At 25.4% G+C, this 26,058-nt stretch overlaps 1 protein-coding gene across 1 annotated transcript; it reads right to left on the reverse strand.

Moving 5' to 3' along the window:
* Nucleotides 1-299: 299 nt before the first annotated feature.
* LOC113557519 (serine-rich adhesin for platelets-like) lies at nt 300-14,451 on the reverse strand. The gene is made up of 7 exons (XM_026963088.1): nt 13,915-14,451; nt 6,703-6,964; nt 2,616-4,160; nt 2,349-2,558; nt 1,801-1,867; nt 618-1,705; nt 300-557 (listed from the first exon to the last, which is right to left on the reverse strand). The coding sequence occupies exons 1-7, from the start codon at nt 14,208-14,210 to the stop codon at nt 363-365; spliced, it is 3,663 nt and encodes a 1,220-aa protein (XP_026818889.1). The 5' UTR covers nt 14,211-14,451; the 3' UTR covers nt 300-362.
* Nucleotides 14,452-26,058: the final 11,607 nt, after the last annotated feature.

Consider the following 26,058-nt stretch of genomic DNA (forward strand, 5'->3'; position numbering starts at 1 on the left):
TTTCCCCATAAAAATTATTCAAGTTAAATTGGCTATTGGTACTAAGACAATAACTGAAAAGAAGATCCAGGGTCTGGACCCCCCTCCAAATTAATAAATAATAATAAACAAATTACTAATTAATCTTTCACAGAAAACGTTAGAAAAATTAGCTATCTCTGACAGGACCATTTGCATTTTACATTTAATAATTAATTTAACGTTGAAGTATTTCTAAAATTAAAATAGAATACAGGAAATAAATTAAACGCTATTTAATAATTTATTAATTTTTTAATTATTTACCAGAACAAAATAAAGTCAACACTAATTTTTTTTTATTTTACTTAATATTTTAAATACATATGTTAAGTACAAATAATTTATACCTTGTTTGAAAAATCATCGATTATTTCTGAAGGTAATAGTGGAATGGCTTTAGGTACAGATTTGATCTGGTTTAGTGATTTATGTTGATCATGGGAATAATTTGATTGAATAGTTTCCTTACAGTTAATTCCATTCATTATTTGAGTGCTTTCATATACAACATCAGGTAATGGTGTTTTCATTTGAACCTTTTAAATATAAACATCAAAATAAATATATATTTACTATTAAAAATATATTTGACTTACAGGAATGATGGGTGTATTTAATATATCTCTTTTATCCAATTGTATGGTTGTATTAGAATAATTAAGTAGCTCATTTATTATTATAGGTGATGAATGGTTATTTGATTTTAATATTCGTTTTATGGCAAATGGTAAAATAACAGATCTACCAATTGATGAACCTGTTTTTGGGTAAATAGTTATTTTTCTAGGACTCGTCCACTCTTCAGAATTCTTTCTTTTTAATTTCATTGTTGAATTTTTTGAATTTTTAAGTATTTCTACATTTGATGGAGCATCCATAGGAGGAGTAATTGCTTTATGTAATAATAAATTATCATTCAACGGAGTTATTGTTCTCATAGATGAACTTGAAAATGTTTGAATATTACTACTTAAATCAGTGGATATTGAAATAGGAGTTATCTCCATATCATTGCTATATTGAGTAAAAATATTTTTTTCACCGCTTAACCTTGAACTTGTTATAGCTGGTAGATTGTTTACAGTTACATCAATAGATTCTGAAGTAGAAGGTTCATAATACTCAGTTATATTGGATTCAGTCATCTCAATAGCAGTGTTGTGATGAGTAAAATTTTTAATTTGACTATTTAATAATTTTGGACTGAGTCGTGAATCCATCATGTCTGGTAGGTTGTCTATAGTTGAATCAATAGATGCTAGAGAAGAAGGTTCACTACATTTTACAAATTTAGGTTTAATTATCTCAATACTTGTGTTATTTTGAATCAAATTAGATATTTTTCTTTTTAACGATTTTGGGCTTAATTCTAAAGCTTTTGTAACATCAGATACTGGTGTAAAAAGTTCATTTGATTCATTATCTTTAGATTGATTAATCTTAATACTAGAATCAGATTGAGTTAAATTATTTTGTTCAGTAATAGTTAAATCGGTTGGAATATCTTTAATCAAATCAGCCTTCACTGGTGAAGATATATTCGTTTTTATTTTTTCAGATTTACTTGTCATAATATCAGAATCAGATTCAGATAGGTATTTGTTTTTACTCTTTAAAGATTGTTGGCATAATTTTGAAGTTTTCAAATTGTCTGGTATAATGTCACTTTTTAATTCTATGGAAACTGAAACAACAAAAAATTAAGATTAATTTATTTTTAGTTTTTTTTTAAGCCTATGTAACTTTGAGTTATTGTTTGTGCAAGATAGTTTGATTAACCTTTTTTCTTTATATCAATATTGTTTGCTTGCTTGTCAACTCCAATATTTGAACATAATGTTGTATCCTAAAACACAGTTATAACATTTTAAGTATAACATTAAATTGAAAAGAATAATTGGCTAGTAAAATTATATGGATAATTGATATCCACTTTAAATAATACACTTAATTATTTAATAAAATAAAATAAAAATTATTATTATCTAAAATATAAGTTGGCTTAGTAAAAAAAAAAAAAAATCGTTAAATATTAAAAAACTGAATATAATAATTTGTCTTTAATTTAACGTGAGAATGAGAAAGATCAAGCAGGTGAAAAATTCAGAACTATAATATCATTTTTACAATAAAAACATGGTAAATGGTTCTCATCATAAAAAAATTACAACAATAAGAATAAGATCAGAGCAGAATCACATACAACAAATAAAATAACATGTAATAATAAAGAAAAAATATACCGGCGGAAGAGTTATAATAATAATGCTGGTTAAGATATAATTATTTGTTTATTAAACATTAAAATAAAGAATATTCAAATTTACCTTTACATTTTTATCTTGAATATTCATAAGTCTTGTATTTTTATCACTTTTTGTACTATTAACTAATGTCTTTATTTGATGTGACAAACACTCAAACTTTGTTTTCCAATGATCGATAGATGTTTTAAAGTAATTTAATTTTTTTTTAGTTTTAGTATTTCCTTGAATTATCCGAAATAATAATTTGTTAAATAAAATACTTTCAAATACCTACAAAATCAATTAATAGTTAAATTAAATATTTTTTAAATATAAAAACTATATTACCTTAATTCCTATCAAAGGATCACTCATTTTATTTAAAATTGTAGGCCAATTTTTTTTAAGATCTGTGAGTATCATAGATTCATAATCCTTTAAATGAATTTCATTAATTTCATTAATTTCGTTATTAATCTCTTTATTATCATTAACTTTAAAACAATTGAAATTAGAATCATCATCTTCGTTGTCACTAATAACAATTATGTCATCCTCATAATCAATACTCTTGATATTCATACGTCTTTCAATTGTATCTGCCATTTTTATTGAAGATAAACTTTCAATTATAGGAGTACTTGTAACTGTAGGTGTACTTTCAATTGTGGGAGTACTTATAATTGTAGGTGTACTTTCAATTGTAGGTGTACTTTCAATAGTCGTAGTACTTATAACTGTAGGTATACTATCAATTGTAGTTGTACTTTCAATCATAGGAGTACTTGTAATTATAGAAGTACTTGTAATTGTAGGAGCAACTGTAGGTGTACTTACAATTGCAAGTGTATTTTCAATTGTAGGAGTATTTATAATTCTAGGTGTAAATTCAATTGTAGGCCAATTATTTTTAAGATCTGTGAATATCATAGATTCATAATCCTTTGAATCAATTTCATTAATTTCATTAATTTCGTTATTAAGCTCTTCATTATCATCAACTTCATAAAAATTAAAATTACAATCATCATCTTCGTTGTCACTAATAATAATTATATCATCCTCATTATCAATACTTTTGTTCATACATCTTTCAATTGTATGTGCCATTTTTAATGAAGGTAAACTTTCAATTATAGGAGTACTTGTAACAGTAGGTGTACTTTCAATTGTGGGAGTACTTTCAATTGAAAATGTACTTTCAACTTTTGGAGTACTTTCAATTTTAAGAGTACTTATAATTGTAGTTGTTAAAGCTGTAGGTGCACCTTCTATTTTAGGTATACTTTTAATTGGAGATGTTGAAGTTGTAGATGTACTTGTAATAGTAGATGTACTTATAATTATAGGTGAATTTTTAATTGCATTTGAATTTTGGTTTGTAAATTTTGAAGTGTATTTTTTTACTTTTGAAGAAATTGTTATTCCGTTAACATTTGTGATTAATGAATTTTTATTTTTTTCTTTATGAGTAGTTATAATATTCTTTTTTGTGTGTGTATTTGTAGTTAAAGATTTTTTGGATGTGTTACTGTTAGCAGTTGACATATTTTTTTCGTTTTTTATACCACTAACCAAACATTTTTTTCCTTTGCGATTATTTTTAGTCAAAATATATGTATTTTTATTTTTTTTATTTCTTAAAGAAATTTTGACTTTTCGAGTATTAGTAGTCAAATTATTTATTTCTTTTTGTGTGTCTGTAGTCAAAATATTTGTTTCCTTGTGTGTATTTGTAAGTAAAGTAATTTCATTATTTTGTGTATCATTTTCCTTTTTCTCATTGACAATCATATTTTTTTCTTTTGGTGGTCTTCCCCGACGCTTTTGAATACATTTTTTTGGCGAAGAATAATTTGTATGGTTGCTCGTTATGCCATTTTCAGTTATAATCTAAAAAACAGTTTTAATATATAATTCTAGTTAATATCAATAATATATAATATACATAAATAAAGAAAAAACCATCCAATATCATCAATTGATTTTTTATAACAATTTAAATTGATAGTTTTAAATACATATTATATTTTATAAAAATAATCGTGAATTATTAATAATAAATTGTATTTTGTAAAACTGTAAAGGGCATCTTTAATTTGATTAAACATATAATTGATATGTTCAATATTTTTTACCATGACTTAATTAAATTGAATTTGTTAATTTAAGTTTTATTTAATATATTATTTGTAATTGTTGGTAAAATGCATGTCAACATTTACAAAGGAATTTATTTAACTTACTAAATAAGTCATAATAGGCTCTTACTTCTTTAATATTAAATACTTTAGGATTAAATTTAATAGGATTGTACTGATTTTATGAAGTTGAAATAAATATTTTCAAACAATTTCTCTAGATTAATTAACTTTATGGATACTTATATTATGTATACATGGAGAAAATCACACACTTGAATAATCATCATGATGAATGTATGCATGTAACAGTTTTATATATTACTTGGAAAAATAAATACTTTGTGGTAAAATGAATAAATTTGAAATGAAATGAAATTGTATTTCTATTTTATATTATGTCACATACCCGGTTCTTTTTTTAATGAATAAAAAAATAAATAAATAAATACTAAAAGTGGTAATTAAATGTCTAGCTATCAGTCCTTAACTGATGCAAGTCGACACCTGTGCTGGGAAATCCACCTAAGGCGGATTGTTTACCTCCTGACGTCGAAAGTCTGGTGCTGTTTTGTAGGAGAAAAAGTTAGTTGAATTACATGTTAAAACTTAAATTAAGTTGTCAGATATCATCAGGGAAAATCCATTTAAACGAAACTAAACCTCCCAGATAGGCAATCCGACTATGTTGGATCACGGGTGATGTACGTGTAGCAAGTGAAATCAAAGTTTACGTAAACTCGAACTTCGAATAGTATAAAGTTCCTATACAAAAACCTGTTAGATTTTTAACAAATCGTACATATTATAATATTATGATATTTGATAGTTGAGTGTGAATGCATTTACAGTGCCGAATTTCGAGTACTTGAACCGTTTCTGAGCCATGACGAATTTTGCGTCCAGAACTGTTTTACTTATGTGATTCAAATAATTGTGTATAATGAAACTTAGATATTCTTATTAATTGTCTTTTTAATGTATGTGTCAACAATTACCGATTTATGTGCATTATTACATACATATTTCATAATATGACTAATATATTATATTTATATACTATTTGAATGTACCAAATTCATTCAGATTTAAATATTAATTCTCAAACATTTGTATAATTTAAACACATACTTTAAATATTAATACATATATTGTGTTTTAATAGGTAGGTACCTATTTTTTCAATAATATAATAATATAATTATTTAAATTTAATAAACCTATAGAATTATACTCAAATATTTAATATAATATATTATAAACAATTCAGGCCATAATTTAAAACTTATTGATGATTATTAATTATTAAATAATTTGAGTTACTACGAGTGAAATAAAAAATCTAATATATATCTCCTTCCACGATGTTAAATGTTGTAAAAAGAAAAGTATCCCAATGTTGACAGTAGTATCAATGTTTTAATAACATTTGCATTATTTGGTGTACAAAAGTATAAAATATTATTGGCATACACACAAGTACACTAATTACGAATACTTTGTGACACAAACGTCGTCGAGAAGCACTTTTGTATGATATACAGCATAACCCGTTAAAGCTACAGAGAATAATAAAACAATATAAATACGATATAATGGATAAATGGACTTCGAATCAAACATCAGTCATCAGTGCTCTACTTAATATAATATACGTGTAAATTTAAGCAAAAAAATAGAATAAATATCTCGTACATCGATCAGCGTTTGTGATCCTACGTAAGAAAATAAAAAGCGAAGAAAAACGTCCGGAGGACCGTTGCGGCAGTCGTACTCGTTACAGCGATCGCTACAAACTCAAACGGCGGAAAAATTGCATGTACACGTGCGGCTTTCAAAGGACGCACATTAAGCAAATATGAAAACAATGAATTGGAAAAACTCTGGAAAAGTCCAATTAAAATCCTGTGAAAAGTAGAAAATATTCAAAAAATCGCGCTAGTAGAAATAATAATAATTAATAATTAATATAATCGACCGCACGGCGCACAATGCACATATACCTTACGACATAGAACTTTTTTTTATGCGACCGCTGCACATTCTTTACATATTAAACGAATTATTTTTCACGTTTTATTATACAAGAAGAAGAAGAAGAAGAAGAAGAAGAAGATACAATAGATGTAATTATATAGATATATACAATAAATAACAATAATAATATATTTATGTAATAGTAACAATGCAAAAATAAGTTTTTAAAATTATTTTTTTACATTTAAAAATTAAAAATACATTTATTACATGCAATTTAAAAAGTAAATGATTAAATTTAAATTTAAATATCTTACTTGTTTTTGGTTATTTTGTTGTTGTAATCTAGTGTATGGACAATTTTCAAAATTAAAACTTGTATCTTTTGAATTATTAATTTTGATTATTTCTTCACATTTAGCATTACCATACTCATGATCGGGATCAAGTGGATCAATAAAATAAATTTGATTCATAGAAGTACAAAAACTGGCTAGCTTATTATCTAACATATTATCAGGTGAGTGAATTTCTTCATCGAATTTGTCTAAATCTTTTGATTTAAAACAGGTATTTTTCCTAAAAAAAAAAAAATAATTAATAATTAATACAATTATTAAACATGATTCAATCTTTTAAAATAATTTCCAACATATTTCACAAAAAAAATAAATATTTTGTTTCTATAAATATCTACAATTTAATTTATCTAAATATTTTCGAATCTAGACTGAGCTATAAATGTATTAATTTTACAATATGTTTTTTTAATTTTTTTTTTTTGTATCTAATAAATTACTAACTTTTTATGTTAACTGTTTTTATTAAAAACTTCCTAGCACTTTATCCCTAATAATTACGAAAAAAGGGTGGACAAGTGGGTATCGCTCAGTTGTATAGTAGAGATGGAGAGTAAGTCATATTTTTATCTAAAAATAAATTAAAATGTCATTGCGCATAGTATAGTTATATAAAATACGTAAAAGTTGTAAGTTACCGCAAATAATTTTTTTAAATCATAACAAAATAATTAACATTGCTAGTTATTGATTAAATACTTAAGTAATTTCGTCCAAATTTGAAAGTAGTTTCAGCAGAATCAAATTAATTTGTCTTACAACAAAATATCAAAAATCTTTAGAGAAAGAATATTCATTTTACAGGCGAATAGCCATATCGTGAAAATTTGAAGCAAATTAATGGGAGTTCCAAAAAGATTATAATGTGAAGTAAATGCTAACAATTATGTTTGATGAAAATTTCGAGTGCCTATCTGTGGCTATTCGTTTTTGAGTATCTAATAAAAAAAAAAAATCGTTTTATTAGAAGTTTTTATTTTACGCGTGAAAAATTTCGTAAAATTTTTAATTCAGATACTCACCAAAAATTAATTTAACTTTACAGTAGATATTTTTATTAATATCTATAGGTTGAAAACACAAAGAAATTTGTATTACATTTTTAAACTTGAGTTATAAATATTAAACATTTTATGAATTTTTAACTGTAAAATAATTTACAAATTATTGTAAAATAAAAATTGAAATTAGAATTTTTTTTTGTTCTTCAAAGAATAAATTGGTCAATATTTATACTTCAGACGCTATTATTGTATACATTTGAGAAATATACTCAACTTTTTTTTTTTTGATTTTCCTAATAAAAACTTATAAGAAACGTTGTATTTCAAGTTTTTTTGACAGAACGAAAACATTATTACCGATAATAATTGAAAATACAATACAATCCGTACGTAAATAAACTCCAGATAATCGACGTTCTAATGTAAAACTAAAAAATAAAAAATTGATCATGCCCGTAGTTTAGTTGAAATATTTTAAAATTTTAATTATACATAGATAATGTTAATATTAAACATTAGATGAATATTTCAAGTACCTATTTGTAGTTATGCGTTTATGGGACATAATAAATTACACAAAAATCTTGTTGAAAATAAGTTTTGCATAAATTGTTTCTACTTTGAGAAAGTTTCAAAAACAAATTTTTGCACTACTTTTCAAAATTATCAATGAAATTAAATGACTTTCAGGGAAACTGATTTATTTTTGTAAGCACAACAACGTTTGAGGAATCTTGTGTTAATTTTTCAAATCTTAGATGTAAAAAGAAAATCTTTTTTTTTGTAAACATTCTAAATTTAAACACTTGTAAATAAATATTGTAACTTTACACTTTAAATATTTCTTAATAGGTAAATAAGCGATTTATGAAAAACTTTATAATACATTTTCAAGCATTTTTATTTAACAAATTTAAAATATCTATAAATAGCCCGAAAACAGACAAAATATTTTGATAGAAAGTAATAATATAGACATTTGGTGAAAATTTTAAATGTCTATAGTGATTTATTCTCCAATTAAACAACAAATTGATTTAGTTTAAAATTGGATTTGCATACAAATTCCTAATTTTTCCTTGATTTTAGTTTTGTTTTTTCCTGTTTGTTCCCGATTTTTACTTCTCTAATGTACAAAATAAATCTCCTTCATATCCAAAACCCCCCTGAAAATTTAAAATTTTTTGTAACTACTTATTGTGTAAACAGATACACAAACATCATTGTGAAATCAATACAATCTAATTCAATCAGAATCACTAAAATCTAAAAAAAAATAGTAAAAAACCTAGTTTATTACAAAATTAATTTCTTTATTTTTTCATAGCTAATTTAAAAATAAATTACTCTAACAACTTTTAACTGAGTGTTAATTACATAATTTTCTTTTTCTATTTGTGTTATATTTAAAATATTTTGAGCTATTTATAGAAAGTAATAAATGAAATAAATTTTTTTTTAAGTTATTTGTTCAAAATGCTAATAAAAAAAAAATATTTCATTTAATAAAATATTTAATACAGGGTTCTTCATAAGTTTTTATCAAAAAAATATAAAAAAATAAATTAAGAGTAAATCTACAGAAATTTTTTTATCATTATTATTTTTGCCAAAATTGCATACATTTTTATAAATTTTATTAGTTCAAAGTCTATAAATGGATCTTTTAAGGTTTTTCATCCTACATTAAAAAAAAAAAAAAATTGTGCTAGGAAGTCAAATATTTTAGGTGCGTTAGAAGTTCAAATGTTTACAACATTATAAATTGTTCACCCATAAAATAACTATTTGGCAAAATGATCTTTATTATTTTATTGTGATTCAAAAACATATAATTTTTATCAAATGTCCACTTCAGCATTTCCTACGTGAAATAATATAATTTATTGACAATTTAAATTTTTGACTATTTTTTTTTTAATATGAAAAAAGGATTAAAAATTTGATACAAGATTACCAAATAAATAAAATAGTAATTATAATTGGATACAAATTTAAAATTGTATTTTACATGTTGTGTCAAAAAATATAAATAATTATATAAAAATTCAATGCGTTAAAAATATGAGTAGTTTACATTTAATGGAAAGTAAATTCACTGGCATTATTTAATTTGATATGAGCAATGCTTATCAGGATCAACTATAAATGATTATCTAATCAAAAGCCTAAAACAAATTTTTTTAAATTAAATCAATAAGATCTAATTCAATGTCATAGGGTACTATTTAATACTTACATTTTACTATTAAACACATAAATGTTGAATATAGTCGACTCAGCATAACTATTATTTCTTAATGTATATAATAATGCCATAGGTCACAAAAAATAAAATAGTTATTATGATTGGTTATAATTTTAAACTTATATTTTATATTGAATCAAAACTACCCAAATAACTATATTCAAATTTTGTGCAGTTTGCATTTGTGAAATTAAGAAGGAATAAATTCACAGGCATTTAATTTGTCAAAGACAACACTGTGCAGAATCAGCTAGTGTAAAACAATTTAACAGTACATGTTTGAATCAATCTCATTATTCTTGCACAAATAATAACTTTTATTTGAGCTAAGAATATAAGTTAAATATTGAAACAATTTTTTTTTCTTTAAGGTTAGTTTGATTGCAAACATGGACAAATTTGTTTTAAAAAAAAAATCTGATATTCAAATGTTTATGAAATAACTATGATTTAGCTAAGGTAATGATAACTAAAAATTTGCTGTAGATTATCTTTTAAGGTTTCTCTAATAAAAATAAATTAAAGATACTAAGAAAATATGATACCTCATTTTTATATCACTGTCCAATTAATATAGCCAAAGTTCCACCACTCAAAATTAATACTATAATGTAATCAATACGGGTATTGTTTCATGTCACATGAGCAATACATAGGAAATATAGTAAAAATATTAACCCACCCCCTCTCAAAAAATTTTCAAGCTCGCCTTTGACTATAAAAACATGCATTATAATTTTAATTTTATTGAATTTTGTTCTTAATCATCATAATAAGGTTAAAGATTCGGCTAGGTATACCTTAATAATTATTTAAAAACAATATAATATAATATTTTAAACAAGGTGAAAATTTTGTCAGCGTAGTAACTGAATATGTTGAAACAATTTATTTAGTAAACTTGGACATATTTTGGAGATATGAGAACATTTACCCTTCTTCATGATTATGCATGACTTTCTGAAGAATAATCATGTTAGTTAATTTCTTGAGTTTGGATTTTGTATAATATAATAAAATTATACAAAATATTCAGTATTTGTTAGTTGTTAATTTGATAATGTTGGTCATTCAGTTAATCTAGATATAATATAAACTTGGATTTTACTTATCTACAATAAAATACTATTATAATAATGTTTAACAGCGTTTTAAACTAAATATGTTATTATTTATTAATTTATAATATAAATTATTAGTTAAATTTTTATAATACTTGTCATTTTTATAAAACCATTATTCATGGTCTACTATGAGTTACCATATAGATTATATTACAAAATAAGTATGCAAATATAATTAAATAATTATTAGCCTACAAAGATTTTTTTAAGCATATTTAATTGGTTTTAATAGAAAATGTTAAAGTAATATTCCTAAATTCTTCCTAAATTTTCTATTTCATCAGTGCGTATTAGAATTATATTTATAACTTTTAATTAAATTAATCCTTATATTTATTAAGTAATTTTAAAATGTAGTGTTAGTGCATAATTTATAAGTCATTGAAAAATATTTAAAATATTTTCATAAATATAAGGTTAATTTATACAATTTAAAATTAAATAGTAATTTTTGAATATAAAATATATTTGTTAATTTATATCACAGTTCAAGTAGTTTTCAGCAAAGAATTGTGATTATAAGTAAATTTTTTTAATATAATATGTCTAAAAATATCAGATTAAATAAAATTAATACTTTTATTTTTATACAATTCATAGCATTTAAATGACAAGTTTCACTTAGATATTGAGTATAGGGCATGAAAAAAAAAACAATAAATTAATTTAATTGGGCTTCAGAACCATACCAGAATGTAATTGCTGATGTGAAGTTCTAATAACCACAGGATTCTAAGAGTTTTGAATTTAATATTATATATTATTTTAACTTTGTTGTATACTAAATGTTTCAATACTTAATAACCTAATTGTTAATGATAGAACTCAACATCATACATAAATAAATAATAGCAGTTAGATGTAATTAAATGAACTAATGAACCAATTAGTGAAATATTTGGTTTAGTATATTATATAAAAATATAATACAAATGCATGCAATTCCAAATCTAAGGCAGAACAAATTAGTTGAAAATCATTTTTAACACATTTGATATAAACATATTTCATACTTTTACAAAAATAATTATTTTCTTAAAGAGTATATCTAGGTATATGTTTGTAAATACATAATATTTAATGTACGAAGTTATTTAAATTGTTTAAACAATACATAAATATAACATTTATAACAATATGTAATAATGTAATATCTATTGACGAGTAACATACATTAGGCAAACATGAAAGAATATAATGATCCTGCATTTAATGAAGAAGATAATATTGTATTATACTAATATACCTAGATAGTATAAGTAGTTTAGGAATTGCATTTATTAAGTAAAATATAAATCATATAATTTACCAAATGACAATTTTTTTTGCAGAAATTTTTATTAAAAATGTGTTACTATAATACTATATTATTATATGATTTATTGATTCCTGTATAATTAATTGTTTCTAAAACAATTACAAATAATGATAGGTCACTGAATCATAAATGATAAGGCACATATCATTCCTATTATGCCTTTACATTAATTAATTAAAATATAACATTTACACATATGGTTTGTGCTAACAAACAAAGTAAAATACACTAGTATAATAATTCAGTAGCAATATTAAACAATAATATATAAATCAAAATTTCAAGTCCATTATTGAGAAATAATCAAACTAAAACAGAAAACCGTGCGAAAATACAACTACCTACTATAAGAAAAAAAAAGTGGTATGAAGGTAATATATATTTTCAAATATTTTAGAAAATATTATGTTATCAATTATTTTGAGCACAACTAAACAATATACAAGCTAGAAGCAATTAATATAATGGGTATTATATGTTAAAATAATAATATACATAAAATATTAAAAATAATGTGCAAGTATAATATCATACAGGAAATGTTAAAATAATATAAAAGCATAACAACATAAATTAAATGTTACAGTATTGTGCATGCACATCATACATGAAATGTTAAAATAATGTGCAAGCATGATAACATAAATAAAATATTAAGATAAAACGCAATATTAAGTAAATACCTATTAGTTTAATCAATTTAATAAAGTAACAAATAAGAAATAATACTTTTAAGAAATTTCATACAAACTAAGAATACAGTTGGACTTTGTTTAAAAATTTAAATACAAAATACAATAGGTATGTGAAATATTATTTGAAGTCACCGACAATTGGAAATCCTTACTAGACCTACACAATATAACGATTATCGTGCACAATTTTATAATTGACTTGTTCAAATAATATTGAATACAACTTGTAGTGACGTTCATCTCTACTATAGTGAGTAGGTTTTCCACATATAAACTGTAGTTGAAAATGATAACATATCATTTTATTACAATTTACAATATGTAACTACAATACACAATTAGTTTTAAAATAATTAGGTAAATCCAATAATCAAAGGCAACTAATTTAGAACCAATAGTTGAGCTAAGATCATGAAATAAATTATTTATGGAGTAAAAGTAAAGTCATTGTCAATTAATCATTTAACAATCATCAAATAAATAATACAAATGAAAAAAAATAAATTAATATAAAAATACAGGATAATTAATAATATTATATAGATACTGCATTGTATGAAATACTTTTAATGTTGGAAGCAGTACATAAAATTACTATAACATAGCACGTTATTATCAATAATCTTAATTGATAACTTATAAACCAAGATTATGGGGAAATTAATGGTCTTAAGGAACCCCCAACGCACTACTATGGAGGTACAATAATTTAATTAAATATACATATACGTATCTTAGTATGTGCGTAGGTATGTGTGAATTTTTTTTTATAATATCTTACTTGAATAAGGTCGAAGTTTGGTGTACGCGTAATTTTAATTTTAATTGTTCGACTGCGACCAAGTCGTTTCCGTGAACGTGTTCGTGATCGACAGCGATACACTGTGGATTTAACATATCCAGGTTCGTCCTGATCACCGCCGGGCACTTTAACGCATAAACACGATTGCATTTCCATCGGAGGTGACGACTGCATTTTTTGTGAAAATGGTATAGGTACCCTTCGTGCACAAGTCTTGGGTATTTAAACGGCTTTAGTATCTTGGTCTCGATAATTTCTAAAGGTACCGGAGTCATGATAGGGGTGACGGAGTAGTTAACAACCACCGTTGATTCCGTACGAGTGACGAGTAACGACTGAGCGTCTGAGCAGCGACGAACGTTGGACTGACGGCAACCGGATAGAGGCGGGACGGACGTAAACGACACACCACGAGCGAACCAGGCCAGTGGTGGGCTGTGACTACCGTGGTCTGTAGTAATTGTATGTCAGAATTCGGTGGTGGCAGAAACTATGGCCTTGGTACTTGTAGCAGTGTCCTGGTTTGCTTATGATAGCATCCATGTCAGTCAGCCGTTATCAAATTGCGCATTATCACCAGGACGGTAGTCATAAAAAAGGAAGTATTAATCCTTAATCCTTAATAATAATAATAATAATAATAATTTTTTTTATCATCCGAGATAGCTGGTACAATTGTGGTCGTCATCACGTCGTCGGGGGCCCATCCTCATTCAAGGGTTAGTCACTATTCCATGAACGGAAATCGATTATTAAGTTCAACGACCAGACCACGTCAAGACTTATAGGATAATTAAAATAAAATAACACTTTATTAAAAATTGTCTTTGTCGCCGTCGTTATTATTTATACTATCGTAGTAATGTCGTATTCATTATTAGGTATCATTACAGCGTTCGCCATTTCCATTGCTCGGTGGGTCTTTCGTGTAGGGTTTGGAAAGGGTGGTGGCTTTTTTTGGAAGGGTGTCTCGTTGGGGGGATGTTCACCCTTCGCCACCCCACTACGATTTCCCATGGCTTCTGTCGTTCTATTCTCATCGTTGTCGGTAGAGTTTGTTTAGTCACTTTTATGGAACGGTACAATAAGTCGTCGAACATTCATTCACAGCAAACACATACGGACGGCGGTAGCAACTACGAGGACATCGTTTTTGTTAGCGTACAACAAACGTATCCGTTAATCATTGCTCCTTTTAACTGTATAACGTTATGGAGTAGGTTGTTGGATGATATTTTATTTCATTGCTTCGTGAACAGCCACATCCTTAGCTTACTGAATGACCAATTTAATCCATGATGACTAGTACTGTCGCCGGGTTACTGTGATATCCAATCACTAAAAAATTAAAAGAATAAATTTTGGGAAATTATAATAATTAATAATTACCTCTCATTTTTGACTGATTATTGTACAATTTTTATAGCTTAAATAAACATTGGCTGGGTAATCCGTTTTCGCGTAGATGCATTTTGTATCGCGGGTTTTGTAAACTTTCCATTATAATGCATCTGAAAGTTCATAAATCAAACGATGATAAAACTGTTACGAGGACTCGACGATGTGCTTACTTTTTTAACATATATATATTATCTTATTGGACTAAAATCGTTGGATCACAGACATATACGTTAATAATATATTTATTAATTTATATTATACATAAATTATGTACGTCAGTTAAATTAATGTACAAATAAAAATCTGACCATTATACAATTGCATTGAAATTAATCTATAACAATATTGAAATTATGTAATATATCGATTAGTAATAGTTAGTTACATTGATTAATTTATATTAGATATTAACTTAACTATCAAGCTATATTAATTGTTTTATTAACAATAATATCACGTAGTATATTACCTATATTATTACAGTTACAGTTACAATGCTCAGTGACAACCAAGCATTAACGAATAAATAAAGTAATAATATGTTAACTGACTTTGCGTTATATTACACTTTTTAGTTTTTTTATTCAATATAAAAATTACAAGTTCGGCTTTATTTTGGTTTTTTATCCTACAACCACAAAAATATTTTTAATTTTCCTTGCGGTGAAGAAAGTATCAAGTAGTTTGATTCGTTTTTTAATAATATGGACGTTTTCTAAAGAAAATCGACTCCGTATCCATACTTACAGGATATGTTGTCTTTGGATTTTCGTTTTGAACCATTTAAATCAAAATTAACCAAAAAAAAAATAATAATTTTAAAATTTAAATTACAAAAATGAAAACTTTATAATTTGTCAAATTACAATAATACAATAGAAATTTTATAATAATATGACCTTATTATATTAAATTGAATGAGGTGGTTTAATTTAGAAATAAAAAATGACCGCCGCTTAGTCCAAGTTATTTTAAACTTTCTGTACTACAATATTAATATATTGTTTTAATCAGTAACGTTATCTGGTTTTTCCTGAGAGACGGATATTTTTGTCGCGATAACGACAACTGGCATATTATGGGCGATACAACACACTACATTTGCCATATTAAATAAATTCTTAAATTCACAGATCGTATGTGAATCTGTCTTAGTGTGTTCATTAAAAATATTTGTATGTTAATTATTATATATTATTATATTGCGTTTTTATTATGTGCTATTTATCTGGACACCTAATGTTATACTTCGTTTTTAAAAATATTGTAAGTAAAAGGACGTCAGCGTAATAATTGTTTTCTCTCAGATCCACGCTCAACATAATAGATCAAACACATTCATGAAAACCGTTTTATTGTGATTTTCGAGTAATTGTAAAGTAAAATAATTTATTACTAAAATTATATAGGATAATAAATTTGAGGGTTTCACTATAGGTTAAATTTCATCATTATTTGATTTTATGATTTACTTTAAAAATAAAAAATAAATGTTATACCTAAATTTAAATTAATTTGAGGCAATATTTAAACAAATCGATGTATCATACCCCAAAAATATTATTTTATTTTCATTAATGTGTTTGATGTTTGATCTATTGTTTCACGAGAGTCTGGGAAAAAAAATTATTGCATTGACATCCTCATAAAACTCGTATTTTATTGCCTTTGCCTCTTAATGTTAACATTTTTCTTACTAAATTTTATATTACTTGAATAGACAATAATATGTGGTTAAATTAATTTTAAATATATTTTAATTTTTTAATATTGAAAATAAAACGAAACAAAATAAGTCATCACCAAAAAATAATTTCGTTGAAACTGCAGATGAATCAAAAGCAAAAAAATTATGGAACCATATATTTAATATAATGTGTAATGACCACGAAAATATTCAGATAAAAAGGATATTTTAAATTTAAATATACATTATGATGATTTGGGTAATATTAATTCAGGTACAAAACAACTTAAATTTCAAATAAAAAATAATTTTCCATTAATAAATAAAAATTAAATGTAATAAAAATAAAACAAGAAATAAATTAATCATTAATTAATAACATTAACTATTAAGTTGTTTTAACATATTTTATCATATTTATTTTTTTTTTAATGTTGAAGGTTTTTTTATTAGATGTTTTCATTTACAGCAATTGGAACACAAAATCGAAATTTTAATACTAATTACAAAGGTTAATTTAAATATTTGAAATAGGTATAGTTTGTAATATTATTGTGAAGCTTTTTTTTTTATTTTAATTTATTTACATTTTATAAAGAATTTAAAAACTGATAATTAATAAAGAAAAATAACTAGTAACATCAGTTGGTGAAAAGTATATATTTTTTTTAAATATTTATTTTTAAAAATTAAAAATAATTTTTGTATTATATGTATATTGTTTATAAATCATAGGCATAACAATAACATAGTTGACAAAAATAAATTAAGTTATTTAATAAAAACTAATGTACCATATATAATACATAAATATATAAGTATTTTTAATTTTATTTTTTAATTCATTATTTTAGATAAACTATTAAAACATTAAAAAACTGTTCAATATTTAATATCAATTAGGTACTCAGAATAATAGCCATACGATTTCAAAATAAACTGTAATCATAAATACTATTGCCAAAACTTAAAAAAAATAGAAAATAATAGAGCAGACAGAAGAAAGTGCTTAATATTTATTAATATAAATCTGTTATAACAAACAGAGACTTGCTTTAAATAATTATGATGAAAGTCATCAACAGTTTCAATAGTATATTTAGTATAGTATAATTTAATAGTTGTTGTGTTAACATAAATGGTGTAAATAATGGTGTGAAAAAGAGAAAAGTCCAATGACCAATTACAAAAAAATTAAAGTCTAAACACTCCATTGCTCAAACGTTTAGTTTCACAGGTACTGATTGAAAATTTGAAAAATCTATATCTACTGAATGTGTGTATAATGATACTTAAATGATTAAATATTTTAGATAATTGATTTTTTTTAATATGATATAATATATTTAGTGTTCTAGTGTAGGTATGTACAAATATCTTTTATAATATTTTTTGAAATAAATGAACATCTAGCTTTTAAGAAGAATATAATAATGTTTGCAAGTTAATTATGTTAGCCGTTTCCTTTTTATATATTGTTTGTTCATATTATACTTATTTTACTAACTACTAGTTTGAGTTGGTATCAAAGAGTGTTCTTTAAATAAGTTAAAATTTAAAAGCATACTAGACAATTGTCAGGCAAATAATTATTACATATTTTATTATATCTTTTTATTTTTTAAGTTTATACTTATACTGTGATTTGTGAATGCATGGGTTGTGCTGTACAAGGCACAATATTTTGGTTTATAATAAAATGTAATTTTGCATATTGCTTGATCATTGTTGTATTTGTGAAGTTCAGTAAAATTTAATATATGAGATATAGTTTCTATAGTCATTGTACATGATTTATGTGTAAGTAGACTAATTTACTAACTTAATTAAGTAATTAACCAGGATTAAAGTAATAGACTAATAAATTCGATTTTGGAAATTAGTAAATGTTAAGTCATAAAAATAGAGATTGGCTTATGAGAATTAATTTGAGTACATTCTCAATTTATATTGATATAATATAGAGAGTGGGGAATCAAAAACAAGCGATCACTCCTATCCAATCACATTGTGCCAGGTACCTATTTATAATAAGTACCTAATAATAAAGTAGAAAACTTAACACGAAAAGTAGTTTTAATAGGTTTTAAGTTTTTATTTAGATGTTTGATATAAATAAATATAAAAAAAACTTACGTAGATTGATGTTTGGTTGTGTATCCTAGTTAGATTTTTCATTTAACATATTGTAATCAGTAAGCCGGACACAGGTACCTACTACAGAAATAATAGTTAGGTTACGCATCTATTCAGAAGATCATACATCATCATATACTATTATCTGGCCTTCAGTGTTCTGATATTTTTGATGATCATTATAGAATCACTACTCTGAAAATGATAAAATAAACCCATTTTAAATAGTTACCTGTATACCTATTATATTGATTTTGATATCAATTATTGTAGACGAACAATAATGAAACCTAGGTACTTTACAATCGGCCATATTGGAAACGAAATATATTAATTTGGTGTTGGAGTGAAAAAGGCTGACATCTAACCAGCGAATTCCGCTAAATTAAATTGGGTTCCGATTAGTTCGAAAAAATTAAATGTGGGATCCACTGACCAGTACTCACAGACGCGAACCAGCCGGATGAAAAAAATCTCATTATCGCACAACCCTCTGCGGGACGCTTGTAGTTGGAAACAAACAACGTTGATAACAGACAGACATTTTGAGCAATGGCCAAACGGTGCCCATTTATATACCTGGCTTATTGCGGTATCATTATAAAAATATAAATGAGCGTGGTCAAAATGTATTTATTACTACGCTAATACGCTACATTATACAGTTCAGTCATATATAGGTATGTAATAACCTCACCCAAATGGCATCGTGCGTACTTAGGTAAGGTGTCCATATTTTTCACCGCTGATCGGCAAACGATGGTAGTGATCATTGACGGTGTTCTAGACTAAATCCATGACGATCGATGGGTGCAGTCAACGGGTAGAACAGTTTGTGAAAATTTGCGGATCGTTAGCATTATGCGAACAACAAACAAAAAAGATATGTCACAGTGGTTGTTGTGTTAGTGTATACATGATAACTACAGTCTGCGCGATCGTCCCAGATTTTTTACGGGGAGGGGGTTGGTTTAACGCCTTTGTACAAGGTTTTAACCGCTCGAGCGTCGGTAACCACCCGGGGAGTTCATATCAAATGATAATGTATACGATGAAGATGATTCGTCGGCGCGGAGGTAAACATCAGTACTGATCGGCATTACCGCTTGTTTATCAAAAAATTTATTTTCCAGAAACCGCTGAGAGAAAAACAAACCTAGAGACTTGCATCATATCACTGATAATATGTTTCATTATATTAGGATGTTTTTTTTTTTTAATAGTCTAATAGTCGGTATAGACTATAGACCAATGAATTTCTCTCCTATATTTCAATGCACACCAAGTCGTAGGCATGATAATTTCAAGAAAACAAAGTTACGTTTCATTTTTTTTTAATTTCAATCCTTATCTTTTATATATTTGATTTAACGTGATGACAATAAATTTAGACACAAGTATATCACAGTTAGTGACGGCAAAATCTAAACAGGACAAAAATCAAAAAGTAGAATTATATTTTCAAACTATCATAATTTATATTTTAATTGATGACTGTTAAACGGTTTGTAAATAGGAGGTGAAATGAAGAACGATTTAAAAAAAAACACGAGACATTGCTTAAGACCTAATAAGAGGTGTCGGTATGTACCCTAGGTATAATAAGTATATGATACGGATAATGTTCAAATTATCCGGATAACTTACAGACTATTTATTTTTGTATAATTATCCGAGGATAATTTTCATGTTCACTAACATACAATTCGTTGGTACCCAATTTTCCAAAACCCAGATTACCGACAATTAGTGTTCACCTAATTTAATTTCATATTTAAATTAAAATATGGAATAAAATATTAATTATAAAAAGTGAAAAAGTAGGTAACGTTTTTGCTGTACAGTAACTATGTGTTGACTGCGCTACTGTACATTAAAATGAATGTGTTGAATGATAAATTATTACTTTTGAAAAACGATTCTGAGCGAAGACTTCTATTAGCCAATATTACTTAGTATATTTAATTTTATATTTATACTGTTATTATAGTTATTATTTTAATATTAGTAATTATCAATTAAGTAGGTTGAAAAAATGTATACTGAAAATATCATATTTATCATAATATTAATTACTAGCTATCTCTAGACTTAACCACAGAAAAATTAACTAACACGAATTCGCATCTCGATTTGTGAATTAATTCGACTACGATTAGCCGTCCGATTGTGTCCAGTAACGTATTTATAGTGGAAGTGATAGGGGGGATATGAAGAATATATCCCCTCCCTCGTCTTTTTTTAAAACAGGTATAAGTGGTACAGTTATATTGTTATAAAATGCCTTACATGGAGTAACTAAAGTCAACAGATTACAACAGCAATAAAAAATTATTTCATATCCCTTTCCTTAAGAAAATACTGTGTACGCTTTTCTGATTGTTGCATATTGGTTATAATAATTGGTATACTTTTAATATAGTTCAAAGTATTCTTTAAATTCTTCCGATATCTTTAAGAATAATTTCTGACACTTTTATTAAATTCAAGAACAATTAAATGTTATTTGGTTTTATTAAAAAAAAAAATACTACAACAATACATGGTGATTTGGAGATTTTATATTCTATATACCCGGGTATCGACAATGCGCGGCCTTCGAAACTTTTTGCTGCGGCACACCAAATATATTTCAGGATATTTCAAATTTAAATTCTATATCTTAAATTGATATAAATTAAATGTAATCGTGACTATTATACAGCAATGTGCACATCTTATGAGATAAGCTATGAGCGAGAACGTAATCTAATCGTATATAATGTATCATAATATATATATACAATAAGTTATATTTTTAATATTTTAATTTTGTATGCGGCCCTCAATGAAAAACTGAAAAAAATTATAGTCCATGTAGGTAAAAAGGTTACCAACCCCTGCTTTATACAATGTTTTGTTTTATATTATTTCTGTAACCAATGGCAACTTTATGTATAAACAAAACATATTGATTTTTGATTTTCAATTTTCAATTGTCTAAATTAAAAGCCATTCTATACCACGCCAACCTATAGCAAAATTATTAATGCAACTTACATTTAAATCAGTCAAGTAGTTTTTTAAATAAGCGCTTTAAAACATACAAACTATTCAACTTTATAATATCAGTTAAATAGTATACATATTTCACCTAACATACTCATATTAATTAATTGTTATTAACTTTTGAATCAATACTGATTAATAATTACTTTAAAACAGAGTGAATAGGTTTTTTTTAAAAAAATTTTTGTATAGTAAAATAAATGTTTCTGATCTCATTAAATAATATTTTTGAACTATTCAACTACAACAATATAGTAAAAATCATTATTCTTCATCTAAATATCTTATACAAACTATAACTTCAAATGAATATAAAAATTAAATTTTAGTTGCATATTTTTTTAGATTTTCGGTTTTCAATAAGTTAAATTAAATTAAGGACCTTACAAAAAACTTTTAAGATTAGATAATCCATACAAGTAGAACATTTTATAAAACTTAGACTATAAAATAATTTGCAAAATTTCGTGATTTTGACGAATTTTGTCTAAATTTGATATACAAAAGCTTTGTAATTAAAATCGTGACCACATTTTTTTTATATTTTTAAATTGAAATAAAAACTACTAATGTTGGATCTTGTACCAACATTTTAAACTTTCTCACCAAGCCTAAAAATATATTGTGGCCTATTGGGAATTTTTATAAAACTAATAAAAACTAGTTAATGATCGACAAATTATTGTGTATCGGCAAACACAGTATACAAGTAAACCTATTTTTGAATACAAATACAAAAAAGTACCCAAATTAAGGACTAGGTTTATCTCTCCAGGTAATGCATAAGAACAATAATCACTTCCTATAGCAGTTACAATAAATAATCAAAAAAATAAGGTACCTAATCATTAATTTTAATATCTATTATATACTAGTTTATTAGAGTACTATATAGTATAAAATCTATAGATAATAAAATACATATACATATATCAGGACACTTATATTTGAACAACCCATGGGCTGTGGGTTGGGTGCCCGAAAAAAACAAGATTTAAAATAATAATATAGGTATTGATTGAATAGTTGGTTAATTACCATTGACCATTTGCCTCCCCTTCGTCGCATGCAGACAAGGATACTACCTGTCTGAGTTCTCCTATATCATACATTTTTAATCATAATACATTATGAAGAGTAATTTTAAGCATTATGTATTAAAATCAAATGTATTTTTTTTTTAATTTAAAATGGATTTGAACGTCTTAAGTTATTTAATTAGATTATATGAACAAATTATTGTATTTATTTCAAAAAAATTACCTAACCTAATTAGTTTATATACATATATTTTGATAAGTAAATTTATTTAAAAGTTGTTTAGTGGGAAGTGGGATCAATAAATAAATTTAGTTGAAGAGTCCAAAATTGTTTTGAATATAGATATCATATTATCATATTATTAGATAAATCAATAGGTATGCAGTTCGTTAAAATATAAATAAACCTTTTTGCTTGGAAAACAGTCCGTTTTGAATCCCTACCTCCATTGTTTTTGTATAGATTGTCTATCTGGTACCTAATCATCACTACAAACCGATTAAATAGGTATATTTATTATTGGTTTTTATTTTTATAAATATTAGTCATCATAAATGATTTAATAAATCCATCCCGTCCCTACATTCTAAAGAACAACAAAAAATGCAGGTCTCTCCTCAATATGATTTTTCCTTATAAGTGAATTCAGATGTCTAACTTTTTAAAACTGTACTAATGTATAACTTATATTTTCCCATTATAGATTTGTAAATTCAATGAAGAGGACGTCATACCTAATCACACGTGTTGCCTCTGTCTTACTAATGTAAAACCTAGTCAATTTGAGTTTAGCGGAATCTTTTTTATGCTGTTAGCTTTAATATTAGTTAATCTAAAAGGTAAGAATATTATAAAGTGCACCACGTAGACTTATATTGATATTTTAATTTAAAGGTTAATTATGAGCATTTGAAAGTTTTAATATCTTATATAGCTATAACTCACTTAAAAATTAAAATAGCCTACTAGAGAACACAGATATTATTCTTTTCTTTAAGTTTGGCAATGGATTAATTGATTCTAACGTTAAAGCCAAGTTGGCATAGTAAGAACAAAAAATGGATGTTGCTGAATGCAAATTTGCTATGATGTACCTAAATCAGTAAGACGGAGACAACACGTCATGTGAGTACGACATTACGAACACAAACAACGTTGCAACAAAACAAGAATCAATATAATATTTATAGAATATAATATTTATTGCACCATAGCCAAACACGACTAACGCAATGAATATCAAAAATAAACAGATAATTTGAGTACCACTATTAAATAATTAAATGGTACCTATAGGCTAAAGTATATAACGTATACCATGGGTCACCATATGGCGGCCCGTGAACACATTTTATCCGACTCACAGACAAATAATAAATAACACATATTACAACATTATATGTGTTATTATTGTAAATTATTATTTTTGATAAATGTTATTGGTTTTTAAATAATGTAAATATGTACTTAGAATTTCAATGTAATATTTGTGTACTTTAAATACAATTTAGTTACCTACTCAATTTAGTTACTTGGTCTAGTAAATTAAGGACAATGAAAAGACAATACTAATTAAATAACATAACAAAATTGTACTATATTAAAATATTAAAATTACTTAAGGATTTTATTACATAAATTTAATTTAAAAAAAATTAATTTCAGTCTTCCATAAAATTATAAAAATGGAAAATAACTTATTAATTTAACAATTTATTCTACATAATTAAAATTAAATAAAAAATGACCAATTTCTATTTACATTTTATCACAAAAGAGTTTAAATTAGTTATAGATATCAAATATTTCTGATGTTCAAACAATTTTCTATTATTATTATTTTAATATTTTGTGATGGTAACTTATTAGCACTGGGATATGGAATGACAAAAATAACCAAAATTCAACTGACAAATGACAATTTAATGATAAGAATATACTAAAGTCTGAACATTGACAGTTGATATTATATTTTAGAAAATAAATTTTTCGGAATTAATTTAAAAAAATAATTTTCTACAACTTACAGAGCCCGGGGGCCCCCCGAAATTGGGGGCCAAGTGCAAGTGCTCCATTTGCACTTGCATAAATCAGGGCCTGCAGTATTCCATTTTCATTATACGGAGAAAATTTTAACGAAATCGCGTGATGCATTACTTACGTTACCTACATTACTACCTTTGTCATTGTCCAAAACTACCCAACAGTGGCCATTCTATCACTAGTACCACTGGTTATGTACCAATATATTATAATGATTGATGGTCGACCTATCGTTATTAGGTATAAAACGAACAACGATAGTAGGTAAGTATTATAATATTTATACTATAGGTATGGATGTAAAAAATATGTACATCTTAAGCTGGTAAATCGGACCACAACTTAGATAGGTATACCTAATTTACAAAAACCGAACCTAAATTCGGATTAGACCTTTTTTCATTTAGGTAATTACTTTTGGAGCACAATTGGTACGCGGAATTCATTTCAAAAGTAATGTAACATATACACAGTTTTTATTATCAAACTAATATTACTAAAAGAACTAATTATATTATATTGTATTGTTATTTTGATATTATTAGTATAATTGGAGAATCAAATAAAAATAGTTTAAATATGATATGTATTTTTTTTGTCTTAGTCCAATTTTAATTATATGCTAATAATATGTATTGTCATTTATAAAACTACTAGTTGTTTTGCACATTCACGCTCCAAAAATGTTCAAATTTTAAAATTTAAAAAAAAAATTGTATTCTGGTACCTTTTTATATACATATATTTATATGCTATTACATTAAGCT

This window comes from Rhopalosiphum maidis, chromosome 3 (assembly GCF_003676215.2).
Source record: "Rhopalosiphum maidis isolate BTI-1 chromosome 3, ASM367621v3, whole genome shotgun sequence".
Classification (NCBI taxonomy): domain Eukaryota; kingdom Metazoa; phylum Arthropoda; class Insecta; order Hemiptera; family Aphididae; genus Rhopalosiphum; species Rhopalosiphum maidis.

Bases quoted from the DNA above. Each gene is read 5' to 3' on its own strand.
- LOC113557519 (XM_026963088.1), bottom strand. From the start codon at position 14,210: ATGACTCCGGTACCTTTAGAAATTATCGAGACCAAGATACTAAAGCCG. The intron at 2,559-2,615 runs GTAATATAGTTT...TTGATTTTGTAG, and splicing joins ATCCTTTGATAGGAATTAAG to GTATTTGAAAGTATTTTATT. The intron at 558-617 runs GTAAGTCAAATA...TATATTTAAAAG, and splicing joins TAAATACACCCATCATTCCT to GTTCAAATGAAAACACCATT.